The following is a 22,476-nucleotide window of genomic DNA, read 5'->3' as shown; positions in this document are numbered from 1 at the left end:
TGCACCTTTACATGCTTTGCTGAAGAAACACCAGAAGTGGTTTTGGAAAGCATCCCAAAATGAGGCTTCGGTCGACTAGTCATTTTGACCCCCAGAAAGAACTTGTCCTCGCCTGCAATGCTTCGCCATATGGAATTGGAGCCGTTCTTTCTCATAGAGTGCCTGATGGAACTGACAGGCCCATTGCCCACATGTGCTGGATCCTGGGGTACGCTCAAATATTTTTAAAAAGGAGGGGTTGATGGTCAGGTTCAACGCCAGGAAATTCCACCAATATGTGCATGGACGGCATTTCATATTAGCGGCAGACCACAAACCATTGTTGGGGTTATTCAAGGAGGATTAATCTGGTCACATACAAACCGGTGCCAGAAAGGTGCCCAAAATCCTAACTGGGTCGCCAGCTTCCCTGACGGAAGGGAATCTGCCTGACTCGATTTTTTAAATCTATTCTTTCGAGGGGCATGGTTGCTGCTGGCTAAGCCAGCCTTCGGATCCTACGACCAATGCCCTTGAACGGACTGGATTGCAGGGCCATTTCAGAGGGCGGTTCGGTCAGGTTTACCTGCAGTTTCAGGCTGATCTTCAGGGTTATGGGTCACACAAATGCATAGACACAATTTGTTCGGGAAATATCCTGGTACTTACTTTTGGGAAAAGCCCAGCTTCACCCGCTCCAGCTCCACCGCATGGACATAGCCCTTGTAACGTGTGATTGGTTGACTCCGATCATCACTCTTTGACACAAACAGGTGGTCCGCGCGTAGCACAGACGGCCGATTCTCAGCAACACCCGGAACCTGCCACAGTCGGGAGAGGGAAATAGAAACAGCCCCGAGGTTACAAATTTAATTAGAGACCAGTAAATTATAGAGCACAGCCCACTGGCTGAAATCAACCTACTCGGAATAAGTCAAAACCTGCAACCTTCCAGACCGGTGTGGCCCATCTCCGCACTGACCAATGTAGACCCTGGACGGTGTGGGTCATCACCAAACTGACCGGTCCAGCTAGTCACCACACTGACCGGTCTAGCTGCTGATCAGTATGGCTCAGTCCGCACTGACCCGTCTCGGTCCTGGCCGTTGTGGATCATCTCCACACTGACCAGTCTAGCTCATCTCCACACTGACCGGTCCAGCTCCTGGCCAATGTGGATCATCACCACACTGACCAGTCCAGCTCATCTCCACACTGACCGGTCCAGCTCCTGGCCAATGTGGATCATCACCACACTGACCGGTCCAGCTCATCTCCACACTGACCGGTCCAGCTCCTGGCCAATGTGGATCATCATCACACTGACCGGCCCAGCTCATCTCCACACTGACCGGTCCAGCTCCTGGCCAATGTGGATCATCATCACACTGACCGGCCCAGCTCATCTCCACACTGACCGGTTCAGCTCCTGGCCAGTGTGGATCATCACCACACTGATCGGTCCAGCTCGTGGCCGGTGTGGGTTTTCTCCACACTGACCAGTCCAGCTTCTGGCCAGTGTGGCTCAGTCCACACTGACCGGTCCAGCTTCTGGCCAGTGTGGCACAGTCCACACTGAGAGGTCCAGCTCCTGGCCGGTGTGGGTTATCCCCGTACTGACCGGTCCAGCTCCTGGCCTGTGGGTTATCTCCACAGTGACCAGTCTAGCTCAGTCCGCACTGACCAGTCCAGCTCCTGGCCAGTGTGTGTTATCTCCATACTGACCGGTCCAGCTCCTGGCCAGTGTGGCTCAGTCCGCACTGACCAGTCCAGCTCCTGGCCGGTGTGGCTCAGTCCACATTGATCGGTCCAGCTCCTGGACGGTGTGTGTTATCTCCACACTGAGCGGTCTAGCTCCTGGCTGGAGTGGGCCATCACACTGACCGGTCCAGCTCCTGGCCAGTGTGGCTCAGTCCACACTGACCGGTCCAGCTCCTGGCCAGTGTGGCTCAGTCCACACTGACCGGTCCAGCTCCTGGCCGGTGTGGGTTATCTCCACAGTGACCGGTCCAGCTCCTGGCCAGTGTGGCTCAGTCCGCACTGACCGGTCCAGCTCCTGGCCGGTGTGGCTCAGTCCGCACTGACCGGTCCAGCTCCTGGCCAGTGTGGCTCAGTCCGCACTGACCGGTCCAGCTCCTGGCCGGTGTGGGTTATCTCCACACTGACCGGTCCAGCTCCTGGCCAGTGTGGCTCAGTCCACACTGATCGGTCCAGCTCCTGGCCGGTGTGGCTCAGTCCACACTGATCGGTCCAGCTCCTGGCCAGTGTGGCTCAGTCCGCACTGACCGGTCCAGCTCCTGGCCAGTGTGGCTCAGTCCGCAGTGATCGGTCCAGCTCCTGGCCGGTGTGGCTCAGTCCGCAGTGATCGGTCCAGCTCCTGGCCGGTGTGGGTTATCTCCACACTGACCGGTCCAGCTCCTGGCCGGTGTGGCTCAGTCTGCACTGACCGGTCCAGCTCCTGGCCAGTGTGGCTCAGTCCGCACTGATCGGTCCAGCTCCTGGCCAGTGTGGCTCAGTCCGCACTGACCGGTCCAGCTCCTGGCCGGTGTGGCTCAGTCTGCACTGACCGGTCCAGCTCCTGGCCAGTGTGGCTCAGTCCGCACTGATCGGTCCAGCTCCTGGCCAGTGTGGCTCAGTCCGCACTGACCAGTCCAGCTCCTGGCCGGTGTGGGTTATCTCCACACTGACCGGTTCAGCTCCTGGCCAGTGTGGCTCAGTCCGCACTGACCGGTCCAGCTCCTGGCCGGTGTGGCTCAGTCCGCACTGACCGGTCCAGCTCCTGGCCGGTGTGGCTCAGTCCGCACTGACCGGTCCAGCTCCTGGCCGGTGTGGCTCAGTCTGCACTGACCGGTCCAGCTCCTGGCCAGTGTGGCTCAGTCCGCACTGACCGGTCCAGCTCCTGGCCAGTGTGGCTCAGTCCGCACTGACCGGTCCAGCTCCTGGCCGGTGTGGCTCAGTCCGCACTGACCGGTCCAGCTCCTGGCCGGTGTGGCTCAGTCTGCACTGACCGGTCCAGCTCCTGGCCAGTGTGGCTCAGTCCGCACTGACCGGTCCAGCTCCTGGCCAGTGTGGCTCAGTCCACACTGAACGGTCCAGTTCCTGGCCAGTGTGGCTCAGTCCGCACTGACCGGTCCAGTTCCTGGCCAGTGTGGCTCAGTCCGCACTGACCGGTCCAGCTCCTGGCCAGTGTGGCTCAGTCCGCACTGACCGGTCCAGCTCCTGGCCAGTGTGGCTCAGTCCGCACTGATCGGTCCAGCTCCTGGCCGGTGTGGGGAATCTCCACACTGACCGGCCCAGCTCCTGGCCAGTGTGGCTCAGTCCGCACTGACCGGTCCAGCTCCTGGCCGGTGTGGGGAATCTCCACACTGACTGGTCCAGTTCCTGGCCGGTGTGGGGAATCTCCACACTGACTGGTCCAGCTCCTGGCCAGTGTGGCTCAGTCCGCACTGACCGGTCCAGCTCCTGGCCGGTGTGGCTCAGTCCACACTGATCGGTCCAGTTCCTGGCCGGTGAGGCACAAAGCCTTGGCTAAGTGCCACAAGTCACCGGACATGTATATTTATGTAGAAGCTGCCACTTCTCTGGCGGTTAAGGCCAAACTGAGGGGACAGATTTCACAACTAGGCTTGTATTCCCTGCAATATGGATGACTAAGGGATGATCGAATGGGTATTGCTGAAAAAGACATGGTGTTGAATCTTTTTCTCACACTCTTCGGGACAATTCGCAAGAATACCAAATGTAAAGGGAACAACAAATTATGGTGCCGGAGAAGAGAGTGCTGATTGGTTGCCAGGTGGACACCGATTGGTAGAGGTTTATTTCAGAATTCAAATTTAATCATCTACGTGGGTGATTCGAACCTCAAAGTATTGATCTAGGTTTGTGGTTTACAAGTTCAGTGAGCTATACCACTAGGTCACAGGGGGAACCCAAGAGGATATCAATTCCAGAATTTTCCAGTTCACCCTCAGCTAGTGGAATAATACAAAGGCACACCAGGTATATCACCGGCGAGGTTTATTTTTTAATTTTTAAATAAATTTAGAGTACCCAATTCATTTTTTCCAATTAAGGGGCAATTTAACATTTACAATCCACCTAACCAGCATATCTTTGGGTTGTGGGGGTGAAACCCACGCAAACACGGGGAGAATGTGCAAACTCCACACGGACTGTGACCCAGAGTCGGGATCGAACCTGGGACCTCGGCGCCGTGAGGCAACAGGGCTAACCCACTGCGCCACCGTGCTGCCCTACCGGCAAGGTTTAGGACTGACAGTTAACTGCCAACCTTGTTTAAATTCAAACCAGGCAGGTTGACTCTGATTGGTCAAAGCATTGCCCCGGGGAATGAACCAGAGAATGGTTGTTGCCTATTTTTAGTTGAAATGGCCGCAATGTGTGTAACATGTTTTATCTGTAAAGAAAACAGCTGTGCATTAATATATGCAAGCGACCACACTGCAAGCCCAACTGACAATCTTAAATTGGCTGCCAGCATAATTTCTAGCACACTTGAGGGTGATTCAGCAGATGTTGTCAAATCGCGGAATCACATTGAATGTTGGACAGTGTATTTTGAGTTGGGTACCCATTGCAAACGATCTGCCAGCCTTTGGGACCTACGGCCGACACGCCCAGGACCACACAGGCACTGAAATTCAGGTCTCACTTGTGTCTGGGCTAGTGCGTGGAAGTCCATGTGAAGTGGAAACACCAGCATGATCCAGTTGGGCCAACTGGCGCATTTCCGTGTGGTAAATAGTTTGTGACTGAACGATGGAGGCTCAAGGGGGTGAATGGCCTATCCAGTTCCTATCTCCCAAGATCTCACTCCAATTCTGAGCATTTTTGAAACATCAGCACTAACCTTAAGAACGAGCAGTTTATTCCACTGATGATCTCTTTCCATGGTAACATCCTCCATGTTGTACCTGGTGATGTCAGCTTCCATCTGAATCTCCTCAACATGAAGCAGCAGACTGAATCTCTCACCATAGTTGTCAAACACCAACCTCGAGGTCAGTAACAAGCTGGACCAAAAAAAACATTAAAATGCCCTTAGAGAGGGATGGGTGCAGCAGACAGTGAGGTACAGAGCCAGGAAAGAGCAAGCATTTAAAAGTTTATTGGATAAACATATGGATGATAATGGCATAGTGTAGGTTAGATGGCTTTTGTTTCGGTGCAACATCGTGGGCCGAAGGGCCTGTACTGCGCTGTATTGTTCTATGTTCTATGTTCTAAGTGTCAAAGAGATTTCTCTGATCTCTGGACTAAACGGAGCTGGATTATCATCAATAAGAGATATTAATAATCATTTGGTTTCTGAAAAGAGAGGCAGGTCTTCGAGGTTGGTCATCTTGCATTCATCAAGGGGCAGCACGGTGGCCTAGTGGTTAGCACAGCTGCCTCACAGCGCTGAGGTCCCAGGTTCGATCCCGGCTCTGGGTCACTGTCCACGTGGAGTTTGCACATTCTCCCCGTGTTTGCGTGGGTTTCACCCCCACAACCCAAAGATGTGCAGGTAGGTGGATTGGCCATGTTAAATTGCCCCTTAATTGGAAAAAAATAAATTGGATACTCTAAATTAAAAAAAAAAAAATTTTGCATTCACCAGGAGAGCTCACGAGAATTTTCCAACAGTAATGGGGGACAACAATTTATACTGCATGGAGCCGACCCGGCTGGTTTGATGTTGAACTAAGCTGGACAGTTGCACTGTAACTCCTCCCAGCACAAGTTGACAGGTCTGTGCACACACAATGTCCCACGCACATGCAGAATGCCAATAACCTCATTCCACTGTGCCTAGCCTGCCAGTACATCTCTGCGCATGCTTCAAGAGATTTTATATCTGCATGGGCACACACCCTGTAATGAATATGGTTGAAAGTTTCAGTTTCGCCTGAAGAACAATAAAAGCTATTAATTAATTAGGGACATGTATCCTTCCATATTCCAATGTTGAAGCGGCCAAACAATAGAGTGCCCTGGCGTACTGTGTACATCGCTGAATCACATATCCAAGTGTGTCAAGTCTGCTAGGAAGGATAGGCTGAAACCCAAATTTCTATTGATTTTTTAAAATATAAATTTAGAGCACCCAATTAATTTTTTCCAATTAAGGGGCAATTTAGTGTGGCCAATGCACGGTGGCGCAGTGGTTCGCACTGTTGCTTCACGACGACGGGGTCCCAGGTTCAATCCCGGCTCTGGATCACTGTCCGTGTGGAGTTTGCACATACTCCCCGTGTTTGCGTGGGTTTCGATCCCACAACCCAAAGATGTGCAGGCTAGGTGGATTGGTCGCGCTAAATTGCCCCTTAATTGGAAAAATGAATTGGGTACTCCAAATTTTTTTTTTTTTTTTTTTTTTTTAAAGAATTTGCACATTCTCCCCATGTCTGTGTGGGTTTCACCCCCACAACCCAAACACAGATGTGCAGGTTAGGTGGATTAGCCAAGCTAAATTGCCCCTTAATTGGACGAAAAATAATTGGGTACTCAAAATTTAAAAAGAAAATCCTGTGTGTGAAACACTCCTTAGTTCATGATTGGCCTTCAAGCCTGCCATTAAATTTTCTGCTTATATTACACTTCTCTGAAATGATATAAACCTAGCTTAAAACTAAAATACCAAAACAAAAGTCACCAGCATTTTATCAGACCATTTTACTGGTCACTGCTGAGACAAATATGAAAAATTGCAAATACAAGAAATTTGAAAGCACATTGTAAGTCTGTTGGTATCTGTAAAGAGAAGTCCAAGTTCCAGGTCTTTGTCAGAGTCACAGTTGAACAGAAATCTTCTGCCCCTAAAGCTCTGTGGAATGTTCTGTTACACGACTATAATAGGCGAGTTTGGAAAATAACATTACAAATTACAAACTGCAAACTAGACCCGGTATGAAAGATTCATATATGTATCCATCTGGTATTCCCCAAACTGACTCCGTAAGCTGCCATTGAAAGGCATTTAAAACAGCATTTTAAGTGTCGATACAAACCATGATGTACTAGACCTGTTCGTACAATACATTTAATATTGACGCCAGGTTTAAAACAAAAGGTCTAAGGTCAGCACAGTGGCACAGTGAATACCACTGGGACTACGGCGCTGAGGACCCAGGTTCGAGTCCCGGCCCTGGGTCACTGTCCGTGTGGAGTTTACACATTCTCCTCGTGTCTGCGTGGGTTTCACCTCCACAACCCAAAGATGTGCAAGTTAGGTGAATTGGCCGTGCTAAATTGCCCCTTAATTGGATAAAAAAATAATAATTGGGTACTCTGAATTTATTTTTAAAAAGGTTTATGATTTCTGCTTTTCTTCTTAAAACGATAACGGTGAAGTCATTATTCACAAAAGATAATTAATTCAAATTCTGAACTGAGAATTGTAACATCTTTAAAAAGGGGGTGACTTTAACTGGTGCTTAAACAGGAGGGAAAAGTTAGCTGTGTTTATTTGAACAGCACCATTTTTGGTCCTGACGCTCGCTATGATGTTGGGGAGCAACAGAATTGACTGCACATGCCCGGCATTGGCAGCAAATGCAGCCGGGCAGTTAACTGTTCCATACTGCATTCACCATGGCAATGCCTCCACCAATCAGAGTCCACTTGCCAACCAATCAGTGCTTTCATTTCATGTAGTATAAATTGTTGTTCCCCTGTTACTGTCAGAAAATTCTGGCAAGCTAACCTGATGAGTGCAAGAGGAGAAGCTTTGAGAACATGTCTCTTTTATCAGCGTTGCAGAAGAGATATTAACAATCAACTCCACTCACACCCAGCATTCCCAGTCAACCCCAAGAGTGAGCTTTACTGAAATAGGCATCCATGTTCTAACCACTTGTGGGAGCATTCTGCACTCTCCATATTCCATATTCCCATACCAGCCTCCCCGAACAGGCAACGGAATGTGGCGACGAGGGGCTTTTCACAGTAACTTCATTTGAAGCCTACTTGTGACAATAAGCGATTTTCATTTCATTTCATTCAAAAAAACAGGTGTAGAAGCAGTGCCAAAAAAAATTTACAAGGATTACCCCAGCTACGGAGAGGTCATCAGGAAAGATGGAATAGGCCACAGCTCTCTTCTATAGAAATTAATTGGATGAGCAGTGATCTCAATAATTGTGAAGGGGTTTGGTAGGGCAAATGTAGAGGTAAGACCTTAAGATGTAGCAGAAGTAGGCCATTCGGCCCTTTGAGTCTCCTCCATCATTCAATAAGATCATGACTGATCAGATATAACAATCCTCAACTTCTTGCAAAAAATTGGGAAGGCTCTGGGCAGGACTGTTCACAATCTTAGCCAGGATAGTGGAGGAGAAGGAGGTGGAACCGGACCCTTTGGTGGCGATACTTGGGGTTCAGAAAAGCTGGAACTCATGGAGAGGAGGAAGGCCGATGTCGTTGCCTTCGCTTCTCTGATTGCATGGCGGCAAATTTTACTGCAGTGGTGGTCGACGTCAACACCAGGGATAGGGGCTTGGTTGGGTGACCTGTACGACTGTAAGGTTGATTGCCGGGAAGTATGTTTCCCCGGCTCTTTATTTGCTGCAACCAGTTTTGATACATGTTTGTAATAAAATACATTAAATAAAAGATAATCCTCAACTCCACTTTCCCACCTTATCCCCATAACACTGGATTTCCAAACTGATTAACAATCTGTCTACCTCAACCTTGAACATATTTAACATTCCAGCCTCTACAGCTTTATGTGGTAAAGAATTCCATAGATTCACTACCCTCTGAAAGAAGAAATTCCCCCTCATCTCAGTGTCTCAGCATGTGGAGGAGTCCAAAACTAGGGGCCATAAAAATAAGATGATCACCAATAAGTCAAAGTGGGAATCGAGAGGGGCAGCATGTGGCGCATTGGTTAGCACTAGCACCGAGGTCCCAGGTCCGAATCCCGGCCCTGGGTCACTGGCCGTGTAGAGTTTGCACATTCTCCCCATGCCTGTGTGGGTTTCAACCCCCCCCCCACCACCCAACCCAAAGATGTGCAGGTTAGGTGGATTGGCCATGCTAAAATTGCCCCTTAATTGGGAAAAAATAATAACTGGGTATTCTAAATTTTTTTTAAAACAGAGGGAATCGAGGAGAAACATCTTTACCCAGAGGGTGGGGAAGGTGCGCGCGTTGGGAGGGATGAGACTGTCAATAGGCCCGATCTCAGACTCAGCCGAGACCCCCACGTGCACACCCCAACCCCGCCTCCAGATAGCCTGCCTCTCCCATCCAATCCAATCCCAGAGGAGAAAACTAGTCTACAGGTGACTCCGGTCAACTATCATTTCAATTCCCCACCCTCCTCTCGGTCTCCCACAAGTTCCAATGAAACTCAAGAGTCAACTCGGGGAACAGCGCCTCATCTTTCGGTTTGGCACTTCACAGACTCAACATGGGAGTTCAACAATTTCAGATCGCCCCTCACTCCCTTTGGACAGAAGCTGCTGATGAGTCAGCTGTTTCCAAAACTAGCTCCATGGGTTGGACGAGGAGAGTGGCAACCCCAACATCACGCCGAGAGGGCCAATGCCTTCAGAGAATAATAAGAAATACCATTTTATTGGTTTATGAAAAACCACCTGGTTCACCCTCTAGTCCAACTCGTACTCCACACCCCGTTCAGGAGCGGAAAGCAAGACTTACTTAATCCTTTGCACCTCCAGCTTCACGTTGGGATTAAGAGTGCGGCTCTCCTGCAATCCGCTCTTTACAGCGGCAAACAAAACAGGAGGGTATTTATTGGCCTCCAGGCGGATGTCCCTTTCCAGTTTGAAGTTGGAAAAGCTGCAAAGATTCAAAGCAGATACAGGGTCAGTAAATGCACAGCCAGAACTCTAAGACACCACATAACGCAGGAGGGAGTGAGAGGGTGAGGAGGACCAAGTTCCCACCCCTCACCCATTCCTGATACATTTGCACCTCCCACCACAAATTATTCCTAATCTTTATCTCCCTTCAAAGAAGGGCTACTCAATTTATTTCTCCCTAGTTCACATCTTCACCCTTTTGTTCTACTCACGTTACCGACACAACAGTCCCCACTCCCTTATAGAAACACAGGAAAATTTAGAACATAAAAGTAGACCATTCTGCCCAAGCTGGCCAATAAAAAGTTGTGGTCAACCTGATCCTCTAATCCTCAACGAGCATTTCCTACCCACCCTTGCTCTTCGAGACTGTAGAATCCGAGGTTCTTCAATATTTCCTCAAGAGACTTGGAATTACTCTCAATGTTTCTCGGCACCCTCCAAAATAAGGAGACCAGCATTGGTTGAACTCTTTCCCCCCCCCCCCCAACCAAAATCATACATTTGGTCCCCAATGTGCCAGTCCACTCAACATTTAGTTAACAATGGCACAATTCCCCGAGTCCCAAAAGCCAATCCATCCATCGTGCAAGCATTCAACCAAAGCCATGTTACACGTTGGGAGCATTGTGACAATGTTGTTTCCTGCCAGATCGAGAACGTGCGGGTTATTACCTCATGGGTTTCTTGCAGGAGCATCCTGGAAATTTAAAAAAAAAATTTAAAATAAATTTAGCGTATCCAATTAATTTTCTTTTTTTTCCCAATTAAGGGGCAATTTAGCATGGCCCCTTAGCATGCCGCGCACATCTTTGGGTTGTGGGGGTGAAACCCACCCAAACACGGGGAGAATGTGCAAACTCCACACGGACAGTGACCCAGAGCCGGGATCGAACCTGGGACCTCAGCGCCGTGAGGCAACAAGGTTAATCCACTGCGCCACCGTGCTGCCCCGCGTCCTGGAAATTAATCTTCAATTCCAGGAGGACTGATCACCCCAAAAGCACCAATACGCCCTTGAAATTGTGGGGAATACCTCAGGTGAGGTCTGGGCAGTCCATTATAGAACTTCAGAAAAATTCAATCTCACCTGTGATTGGATTGTGCCCATGGATTCTAACTTTCACTTATAGAACATACAGTCATACAACATACAGTGCAGAAGGAGGCCAGTCAGCCCATCGAGTCGGCACCGACCCACTTAAGCCCTCATTTCCACCCTATCCCGGTAACCCAATAACCCCTCCTAATCCTTTTGGTCACTAAGGGCAATTTATCATGGCCAATCCACCTAACCTGCACGTCTTTGGACCGTGGGAGGAAACCGGAGCACACGGAGGAAACCCACGCAGACACGGGGAGAACGTGCAGATTCCGCACAGACAGTGACCCAGCGGGGAATCAAACCTGGTACCCTGGCGCTGTGAAGCCACAGTGCTAGCCACTTGTGCTACCCACTTCTTAGTTTTAAAAGGAAATTGCTTCTCTGTCTCAGTATTAAGCCTCCGGGTCTCATTCACAGTACCCATGCACTTCTCCATTGCTTTTTCTGTCCTTCTCACTTACAATTTGCATTCATCAGCATTACCATTCCAGGGCATCAAAGAGGTTAGTACTGCTGCCTCATAGCGCCGAGGACCCGGTTTCAATGCCGGCTCTGGGTCACTGTCCGTGTGGAGTTTGCACATACTCCCTGTGTCTGTGTGGGTTTCATCCGCACAACCCAAAAATGTGCAGGTTCGGTGGATTGGCCACGCTAAAACTGCCCCTTAATTGGAAAAAAATAAATAATTGGGTATTCTAAATTTTTTTTAAAAAGAGGGAATTGAGGAGAAACATCTTTACCCAGAGAATGGGGAAGGTGTGCGTGTTGGAGGGGTGGTGGATTGGCCACACTAAATTGCACCTTAATTGGAAAAAAATAATTGGTACTCTAAATTAAATTTATATTAAAAGTATTCCGATTCCAATTCTCTTCTGTCATCTAGTGGTGTAGTAAGGCAGACTTTAATCTGTTCCCACAGGTAGTAATTCCTAAAAGGGTGGCTAGCTTGAGGGGCGTCATTCCACATCAAGCATGGAGTTTCTCCCGTGTATTGGAAGGATTTTGCAGGTTGACACACTCAACTTGTTTGGCCGCGCTAAGTCCTGGGGTGGCGCGGGAGCACAGTGATTAGCACTGTTGCTTCCCAGCGCCAGGGAACCAGGTTCAATTCCCGGCTTGGGTCACTGTCTGTGTGGAGTCTGCACATTCTCTCTGTATTTCCTCCGTGTGCTCCGGTTTCCTCCCACAAAGTCCCGAAAGACGTGCTTGTTCGGTGAATTGGATATTCTGAATTTCCCTCCGTGTACCCGAACAGGCACCGGAATGTGGCGACGAGGGGATTTTCACAGGAACTTCATTGCAGTGTTAATGGTAGCCTACTTGTGACACTAATAAAGATTATTATTACTTGAACCCAGATCTTCTGACTCTGAGGCAGGGACGTTGATCACTGCACAACAAGACCTCCTACTCATCAGTATTAAATTTATGTTATCACTTAATTGACCAATTGCACAAGTGATCTAAATCACTCAAACATAACAAAAGTGACCATATTTTATAAAGACATCTTCACTATCTACATAATGGAGATAATCTGAGGTTATACAATTTATAATTAATATACTTATTTTAAATATATATACATGCACACATAATATACACATACATACATAAATAGAAGGACATGTATGCATAAATAAGGATAAAGTTACTTATTTTACTGATGCCTTATCCCCATTGCATTCACAAGAGGATAAAATCAATCAAATGTTCCCCGGAACAAGTCAACATAACAACAGTTTGTGTTTAATTCGAGCCTTTAACATAGCAAGCATCTGAAAGGCATTTCACAGGAGTTTTATCAAACAAATTTTGACACCAAGCCACAGAAAGAGACATTAGGGCAGGTGACAAAATGCTTAGTAAAGAGATAGATTTCAATGAGAGAGAGGTTTAGGGAGGAATTTTCAGAGAGGTCGCAAACATTGGGAGGCAGTGGTGTTCTGTTACTGTCACTGGACTAGTATTACAGTGACACCGGATTATGGGGACCTGGGTTCAAATCCTGCCACAACAGATAGTGAAATTGGAATTCAATAAAAATCTGGAATTAAAAGCCTAGGAAAGACCATGAAACCATTGTCAATTGTCATTAAAAACCTACCTGGTTCACTAATGTCCTTTAGGGAAAGAAATCTGCATCCTTACCTGGTCTGGCCTACGTGCCTCCAGACCCACAGCATGTGGTTGACTCTTAGCTGCCCCCTCAGGGGCAATTAGGGACAGGCAATAAATGCTGTCTAATAGTGAAGCAAATGAAGTCCAAGAAGGACAAAATTGTATTATATAGAGCTTTCACAAACACATGACATCCTAAAGCACTTTACAGTCACAAAATACATTTTGAAGTGTAGCAAAACTGGAGTCAATGGGAATCAGGGGGAAAAACTCTGATGGTTGGAGTCATACCTAGCCCAAAGGAAGATGGTTGTGGCCATTTTTGGAGTACTCAATCAACTCAGGAGTTCCTCTGGGTCGTATCCTAGACCTCACTGCTTCACCAATGACACTCACAATGTCAGAAGTGGGGATATTCGTTGATGATTGTACAATGTTCAACACCATCCACAGCTCAGATCTGAAGCAATCTTCTTCCAAATGAAACAAGACCTGGACAATACCCAGGCTTGAGCTGACAAGTGCCAAGTAACAATTGTGCTACACCGGTGCCAGGCAATGACAAGAAAGAATCTAACCATCTCCCTTTGACATTAAATGGTATTACAATCACTGAACCCAGCCCCCCCCCCCACTATCAACATCCAGAGGGTTATCATTGACCAGAAACAGAACTGGACTAGCCACATAAGTACTGTGGTTACAAAAGCAGGACAGAGACTCAGAATCCTGTGGTGAATAATTCCACCTCCTCACTCCCCAAAGCCTATCCACCACCTACATGGCACAAATCAAGAGTGTGATAGAATACTCTTCACTTGACTGGCCAAAGCATCCCACTTAATTGGCAGCCCTGCCAAGAGTATTCACCCCCTCCACCACCGGCGCACAGTGGCAGCAGTGTGTACCATCTACAAGATGCACTGCAGCGACTTACCAAGGCTCCTTAGACAGCACCTTCCAAATCCATGATCTCAACCTCGAAGGACGAGGGCTGCAGACACATGGGAACACCACCGCCTATAGGTTCCCCTCCAAGTTACTCACCATCCTGACTTGGAAACATATCGCGGCTCCCTCACTGTCACGAGGTCAAAAACCTGGAACGTCCTCCCTAACAGCACAGTAGGTGTACCTACACCACATGGACTGCAGCGGTTCAAGGCAGTACATCACCATCTCCTCAAGGCTAATTAGGGATGGGCAACAAATACTTATCTAACCAGCGAAGCCCACATCGCATAATAATGATTTTTGCTTTAAAAAGTGGCCGTCAACTTACATCCAGCAATCTCTCACAAACAGTGAGTGATAAGAACTAGATCACATGGCTTTAGTAAGGATGATGAGGGGTAAATATTAGCCTGGAAGAGCTCGCTTCTTTAAAATAATGCTACTGAATCTTTTTTTTTTTTAAATAAAGTTAGAGTACCCAATTATTATTTTTTTCTCCAATTAAGGGGCAATTTAGCGGGGCCAATCCACCTAACCTGCACATCTTTGGGCTGTGGGGGTGAAACCCATGCAGACACGAGGAGAATGTGCAAACTCCACACAGACAGTGACCCAGGGCCGGGATTCGAACCCGGGCCCTCAGCGCCACAGTCCCAGTGCTAACCACTGCGCCACGTGCCGCCCCTAACGCTGTTGAATCTTTTACATCCATCCACAAGGGCAGACAGGGTCAGTTTTAATTCAACCAGAAGCATTGCACTGGGAGGGGCAGCTTTGATTTTCATGTTCAACTCCAGGATTTTGAACCCAAAACCTTCGGAATCCTAGGCAAGCCAAGGTGCCCTGGCAATCCTGCAGAATGCACCTTTCAGGGACGCAGAGGTCTCAGGTGGTCTGGGGCTGGTTTAGCACACTGGGCTAAATAGCTGTCTTTTAAAGCAGACCAAGGCAGGCCAGCAGCACGGTTCAATTCCCGTACCAGCCTCCCCGAACAGGCGCCAGAATGTGGCGACTAGGGGCTTTTCACAGTAACTTCATTTGAAGCCTACTTGTGACAATAAGCGATTTTCATTTCATTTTCATTTCAGTGGTTCTGACGGACAGTACAATAAAACTCACCTGTCCGGCATTGTTCCTTCTTCCACAATCTCTTCCGTCGGACGTTTGATGCTAAGTTGGTATGGCTTGTAGGGAGCAGTTGGCTTAAGCTCTTCAATTAACTTGCTGGTTACCCGAGCTGAGAAGAAGCGAATGATGTGGAAAGAATTGGCGCTGCCATCTTGGAACTGAAAGACGAGTGTAATCGGGAAATAACCAGAGTCAGCCATCGAGCAAACAACTTCAATCGGGTAGGCCTCTCCTGCACAAATAAAGAACAAGTTACTGACTTGTCCAAAGCACAGTGTCCTGCCGCACTTAAAACTTAACTGGTTAACTCGTAAACTGTGTTCTGAAGTGGCCTGGCAAGTCACTCACAAGTGCATCAAAAAACTGCTACCAGTGATTGAGATACATCGGGTGATCTCCTTATCTAAGAAAGGATATGCTTGCCATGGAGGAAGTGCCGCGACGGTGCACCAGACTGATTCCTGGGGTGGCAGGATTGTGGTAGGAGGTGAGATTGGGTAGAATGGGCCTCTGTTCACTGGAATTTAGAAGAATGAGGGTGGATCGCATCAAAACGTACAAAGTTGTGACAGGGGTGGACAGACTGGGTGTAAGGGTGTTGTTTCCTCTGCGGGGCCGGGGGGGGGGGCTAGAACAAGGGGTCACAATCTAAGGACACTGGTCATTTAGGATTGAGGCGAGGGGACACTTTTCCCAGAGGGTGGTGAACGTGTGGAATTTTCTACCACAGAAGACTGCGGGGCCAAGTCACTGAATGTATCGAAGAAAGAAATAGGTAGATTTCTAGACTCTAAAGGTGTCAAGGAGCATGGGGAGAGAGAGCGGAGTATGGATTGGAGATAAAGGATCAGCCAAGATCATATGAATTGCAGAGCAGGTTCCATGGACCACATGTCTCAGGCCTGCTTTTTATATGTTTCTACAGGAGGCAGCACGGTAGCACAGTGGTTAGCACAGTTGCTTCCCAACTCCAGGGTCCCAGGTTCGATTCTCGGCTTGGGTCACTGTCTGCACGTTCTCCCAGTGTCTGCGTGGGTTTCCTCCGGGTGCTCCGGTTTCCTCCCACAGTCCAAAGATGTGCGGGTTAGGTGGATTGGTTGTGCTAAATTGCCCCTTAGTGTCCAAAAAATGATAGCTGGGGTTACTGTGTTACGGGAATAGGGTGGAGGTGTGGGCTTAAGTAGGGTGCTCTTTCCAAGAGTCGGCGCAGACTCGATGGGCCGAATGGCTTCCTTCTGCACTGTAAATTCTATGAGCTTCTATCTATAATTAGAATGAATTTACACAAACGGGCCATTTAGGCCAACTAATTCAGGCTGGTGTTAATGCTCAACACAACCCTCCCTCCTACCAGCATATCTTTCTTTTCCTATCCCTCATGCGCCTATCTAGATTTCCCCTCAAATGTAACTCTGCCGGACGGCACAGTGGCACAATGGTTAGCACTGCTTCCTCACAGCACCGAGGTCCCAGGTCCGATCCCGGCTCTGGGTCAATGTGCCCGTGTGGAGCTTGCACATTCTCCCTGTGTTTGCGAGGGTCCCACTCCCCAAAGATGTACAGGATTGGTGGATCGGTCATGCTAAATTGTCCTTTAATTGGGAAAAAAAGAATTGGGTACTTTAAATTGTTTTTTAAAAACTCTGCTATTCACCTCAACCACTCCCTGCGAAAGCGAGTTCCACGTTCTCACCACTCTCTGGGTAAGTACGTTTATCCTAAATGTTTCACTGGATTTATCAGTGACCGCCTTTTATTTATGGCATCTAAATTGTGGACTGCCCAGTGCGAGAGGCTTGCCAGTACCTCCAAGGAGCAGCCAGTGGATGGCGGTCAAACCCATTCTTACCCGGAGAGAGAATTTTCAGGAAGCTGCCAGCGTGAAGTCAGGAAAAGGAAACAGGCACCTCACCTGAGCCCAGTGTCAATGGTTGGGAACTGGTCACATTCGCCACGTCCTTCAGGGTGAACACACGGAACTTGCGAAGCATCTCACATCGTACGAAGGTCACCGCCTCACTCCCTTCATTCTTGACATAGATGGGAACCGATTTCCGTTCACTAGGGTCAAGGAAAACTCGGATCTTCCCCTCACCCTTATCGAACTCCGACCATACCGTCACACCGCCTTTATTCTGGATCATCTGATGCCTGAAAGACACGGTAACACCGAGTTACCACAGCAACCCAAACGTCCACCACGTGGAGTAATGGCACCCAGGTTCCCACACTACTGGGAGCTGGGCCCATTGTTACAATCAGGAGTCAATAGTGCAGTGAAGGATCCACTCCAAAAATTGGGACAATGGGTCAAATCAGAAATCCGGGACAATATTAGCTCCATTCAGCAAGTGGCCAGCAAAGACCAAAAATTCGCAAGAGGATTGAAAATGTCAAACCATGTTCTGAATAGAAATTTGCTGGAGATGGGGCAAATTTAAAACAGTTCTGTGGAAACAATATTTCAGTCAGTGAGTGGTATATAGATGGGTTGGGTTCCCTCGGGAAATTATGAGATGGTAGTACAGATTCAAAGAACAATACAGCACAGGGACAGGCCCTTCGGCCCTCCAAGCCTGTACCGTTCATGATACCACCCTTGGCCAAAACCCTCAACACTTCCCAGTGCCGTATCCCTCTATATGTCAAGATGCCCTTTGAATGCTGTTGAAGAATCTGCTTCCACAACCTCAATCAAATCAGATTGAATTCTTTCAGAATATATTAGGCTCCAGTATCGGAGTAATTTGAGACACAACATGTGGCGAGTGGCGGGAGGAATAGGTGTCTTTGGACCCATTGTTCCCACCATAGCCCTCCCACCTTTGGGGGTTCTCCTGAACTCAATTCTGGCTCTATCACAGACTCATTGATAAAGGTGTTCAAAACCAACAGGGGTCAATCTTGGGGGAATTTGGCAATTTTTCGGGGGATAAATTGAACATGGGGAAAAGCAAGATGTTTGCGATCCAGGCAAGAGGGCAGGAGAAGAGACTGGGAGAGCTGCCGCTTAGAATGGGAGGGAAGAGCTTTTGATATCTGGGAATCCAGGTGGCCCGGAAATGGGAGGTACTGCATAAGCTTAACCTATCCCGGTTGGTAGAACAAATGGAAGGGGACTTTTAAGAGATGGGACATGCTCCCGCTATCACTGGCGGGGAGGGTACAGACCGTGAAAATTACGGTCCTCCCCAGATTTCTGTTTGTCTTTCAGTGCCTCCCCATCTTCATCCCTAAGGCCTTTTTCAAGCAGGTGAATAAGATTATTTTGGGCTTCGTGTGGGCGAGTAAAACCCCGCGAGTGAAGAAAGTGTTGCTGGAGCGCAGTCGGGAGGAGGGTGGGTTGGCGCTGCCGAACGTCTGCAATTACTACTGGGCGGATAATATAGCCATGATCAGGAAGTGGGTAGTGGGGGAAGGGTCGGCATGGGAGCGGATGGAGGCGGCGTCATGTAAAGACACCAGTCTGGGAGCATTGGTAACGGCACCTCTGCCATTCTCGCCGGCCCGATACTCCACAAGTCCGGTGGTAGTGGCGGCTCCGAGGATCTGGGGGCAGTGGAGGAGATATGAGAGAGTGGAGAGAGCATCGATTTGGACCCCGATTTATAACAACCACATGTTTGTACCGGGTAGGCTAGATGGTGGGTTCCGGAGTTGGCAGAGGGCAGGAATTAGAAGGATGGGGGATCTATTTATAGACGGGAGCTTTCCCAGCTTGACAGCTTTGGAGGATAAATTTAAATTGCCAGCAGGGAATGGTTTTAGGTAGTTACAGGTGCGTGACTTCCTGAGAAAACAGGTGCTGGCCTTTCCGCTGCTGCCGCCAGGGGATACAGGATAGAGTAGTCTCCAGTACCTGGGTGGGAGCGGGGAAGATATCGGATATCTACCAGGAGCTTTCGGAGGCGGAGGAAACTCTGGTGGAGGAGCTTAAGGGCAAGTGGGAGGACGAGCTAGGAGGAGAGATAGAGGCGGGGCTATGGGCGGATGCCCTACGCAGGGTTAATACCTCCTCATCGTGTGCCTGGCTTAGCCTGATACAATTTAAGGTAGTCCACTGGGCACACATGACAGTGGCTAGGATGAGTAAGTTTTCCGGGGTAGAGGATAGGTGTGCGAGGTGCACGGGAAGCCCAGCAAATCATGTCCACACATTTTGGGCATGCCCGAAGCTTAGAGGGTTTTGGCAGGGTTTTGCTCAGGCAATGTCCATGGTGCTAAAAACACGGGTGGTGCCGAGTCCCGAGGTAGCGATCTTTGGAGTGTCGGAAGATCCGTGAGTTCAGGGGGCGAAAGAGGCCGACGTCCTGGCCTTTGCCTCCCTGGTAGCCCGGAGACGGGTCTTATTAATGTGGAGGGATTCGAAGCCCCCGAGTGTAGAGACCTGGGTTAGTGACATGGCTGGGTTTCTCAGTCTTGAGAAAATAAAGTTTGCCTTAAGAGGGTCAATGTTTTTTTTTAATTAAATATTTTATTGAAAATTTTTGGTCAACCAACACAGTACATTGTGCATCCTTTACACAATATTATAACAACACAAATAACAATGACCTATTTTATAAACAAAAAATGAATAAATAATAAATAACAAAAATGAAAACTAGCCCTAATTGGCAACTGCCTTGTCACAAGTAACACTCTCCAAAAATATAATTTAACAGTCCAATATATAATTATCTGTAGCAACGACCTATACATACTATACAGTATATATTAACAACCCTGAGAGTCCTTCTGGTTCCCCCTCCCCCCCCCCGATCCTGGGCTGCTGCTGCTGCCTTCTTTTTCCCATTCCGTCTATCTTTCTGCGAGGTATTCGACGAACGGTTGCCACCGCCTGGTGAACCCTTGAGCCGACCCCCTTAGGACGAACTTAATCCGCTCTAGCTTTATAAACCCCGCCATGTCATTTATCCAGGTCTCCACCCCCGGGGGCTTGGCTTCTTTCCACATTAGCAATATCCTGCGCCGGGCAAAGGCCAAAACATCGGCCTCTCTCGCCTCCTGCACTCCCGGCTCTTGTGCAACCCCAAATATAGCCAACCCCCAGCTTGGTTCGACCCGGACTCCTACTACTTTTGAAAGCACCTTTGTCACCCCCATCCAAAATACCTGTAGTGCCGGGCATGACCAAAACATATGCGTATGATTCGCTGGGCTTCTCGAGCACCTCGCACACCTATCCTCCACCCCAAAAAATTTACTGAGCCGTGCTCCAGTCATATGTGCCCTGTGTAATACCTTAAACTGAATCAGGCTTAGCCTGGCACACGAGGACGACGAGTTTACCCTGCTTAGGGCATCTGCCCACAGCCCCTCCTCGATCTCCTCCCCCAGCTCTTCTTCCCATTTCCCTTTTAGTTCATCTACCATAGTCTCCCCTTCGTCCCTCATTTCCCTATATATATCTGACACCTTACCATCCCCCACCCATGTCTTTGAGATCACTCTGTCCTGCACCTCTTGTGTCGGGAGCTGCGGGAATTCCCTCACCTGTTGCCTCGCAAAAGCCCTCAGTTGCATATACCTGAATGCATTCCCTTGGGGCAACCCATATTTCTCGGTCAGCGCTCCCAGACTCGCGAACTTCCCATCCACAAACAGATCTTTCAGTTGCGTTATTCCTGCTCCGTGCCACATTCCCCCCGGGGCAAACCTATGGTTGTTTCTTATCGGGGACCCCCCCCAAGGCTCCAGTCTTTCCCCTATGCCGTCTCCACTGTCCCCAAATCTTCAGTGTAGCCACCACCACCGGGCTTGTGGTGTAGTTCCTCGGTGAGAACGGCAATGGGGCTGTCACCATAGCCTGTAGGCTAGTCCCCCTACAGGTCGCCCTCTCTAATCTCTTCCACGCCGCTCCCTCCTCCTCTCCCATCCACTTACTCACCATTGAAATATTAGCGGCCCAATAATACTCACTTAGGCTCGGTAGTGCCAGCCCCCCCCTATCCCTGCTACGCTGTAAGAATCCCTTCCTCACTCTCGGGGTCTTCCCGGCCCACACAAAACCCATGATGCTCTTTTCAATCCTTTTAAAAAAAGCCTTCGTGATCACCACCGGGAGGCACTGAAACACAAAGAGGAATCTCGGGAGGACCACCATCTTAACCGCCTGCACCCTCCCTGCCATTGACAGGGATACCATATCCCATCTCTTGAAATCCTCCTCCATCTGTTCCACCAACCGCGTTAAATTTAACCTATGCAATGTGCCCCAATTCTTAGCTATCTGGATCCCCAGGTAACGAAAGTCCCTTGTTACCTTCCTCAACGGTAGGTCCTCTATTTCTCTACTCTGCTCCCCTGGATGCATCACAAACAACTCACTTTTCCCCATGTTCAATTTATACCCTGAAAAATCCCCAAACTCCCCAAGTATCCGCATTATTTCTGGCATCCCCTCCGCCGGGTCCGCCACGTATAGTAGCAAATCGTCCGCATACAAAGATACCCGGTGCTCTTCTCCTCCCCTAAGTACTCCCCTCCACTTCTTGGAACCCCTCAACGCTATCGCCAGGGGCTCAATCGCCAGTGCAAACAATAATGGGGACAGAGGGCATCCCTGCCTTGTCCCTCTATGGAGCCGAAAATATGCAGATCCCCGTCCATTCGTGACCACGCTCGCCACTGGGGCCCTATACAACAGCTGCACCCATCTAACATACCCCTCTCCAAAACCAAATCTCCTCAACACCTCCCACAAATAATCCCACTCCACTCTATCAAATGCTTTCTCGGCATCCATCGCCACTACTATCTCCGTTTCTCCCTCTGGTGGGGCCATCATCATTACCCCTAACAACCTCCGTATATTCGTGTTCAGCTGTCTCCCCTTCACAAACCCAGTTTGGTCCTCGTGGACCACCCCCGGGACACATTCCTCTATTCTCATTGCCATTACCTTGGCCAGGACCTTGGCATCTACATTTAGGAGGGAAATAGGTCTATAGGACCCGCATTGTAGCGGGTCCTTTTCCTTCTTTAAGAGAAGCGATATCGTTGCTTCAGACATAGTCGGGGGCAGTTGTCCCCTTTCCTTTGCCTCATTAAAGGTCCTCGTCAGTACCGGGGCGAGCAAGTCCACATATTTTCTATAGAATTCGACTGGGAATCCATCCGGTCCCGGGGTCTTTCCCGCCTGCATGCTCCTAATTCCTTTCACCACTTCTTCTACCTCGATCTGTGCTCCCAGTCCCACCCTTTCCTGCTCTTCCACCTTGGGAAATTCCAGCCGATCCAAGAAGCCCATCATTCTCTCCCTCCCATCCGGGGGTTGAGCTTCATATAATTTTTTATAAAATGTCTTGAACACTCCATTCACTCTCTCCGCTCCCCGCTCCATCTCTCCTT

The 22,476-nt window shown here is 49.0% G+C and overlaps 1 protein-coding gene across 3 annotated transcripts in view; it reads right to left on the bottom strand.

Annotated features, from left to right (window-relative positions):
* Positions 1 to 22,476, bottom strand: part of LOC140393768 (putative helicase MOV-10) — an 84,354-nt gene that overhangs the window by 42,112 nt on the left and 19,766 nt on the right. For all 3 annotated transcript variants that reach the window (XM_072480162.1, XM_072480163.1, XM_072480164.1), the window contains 5 exons: positions 17,036 to 17,274; positions 15,115 to 15,355; positions 9,652 to 9,792; positions 4,853 to 5,015; positions 649 to 800 (listed from right to left, as the gene is read on the bottom strand). In XM_072480162.1, coding sequence (XP_072336263.1) covers positions 649 to 800; positions 4,853 to 5,015; positions 9,652 to 9,792; positions 15,115 to 15,355; positions 17,036 to 17,274 — 936 coding nt within the window. The remainder of the gene's footprint in view (positions 1 to 648; positions 801 to 4,852; positions 5,016 to 9,651; positions 9,793 to 15,114; positions 15,356 to 17,035; positions 17,275 to 22,476) is intronic.

Source organism: Scyliorhinus torazame, chromosome 17 (assembly GCF_047496885.1).
Source record: "Scyliorhinus torazame isolate Kashiwa2021f chromosome 17, sScyTor2.1, whole genome shotgun sequence".
Lineage (NCBI taxonomy): Eukaryota > Metazoa > Chordata > Chondrichthyes > Carcharhiniformes > Scyliorhinidae > Scyliorhinus > Scyliorhinus torazame.
This window is presented reverse-complemented; position numbering and strand designations above follow the sequence as displayed.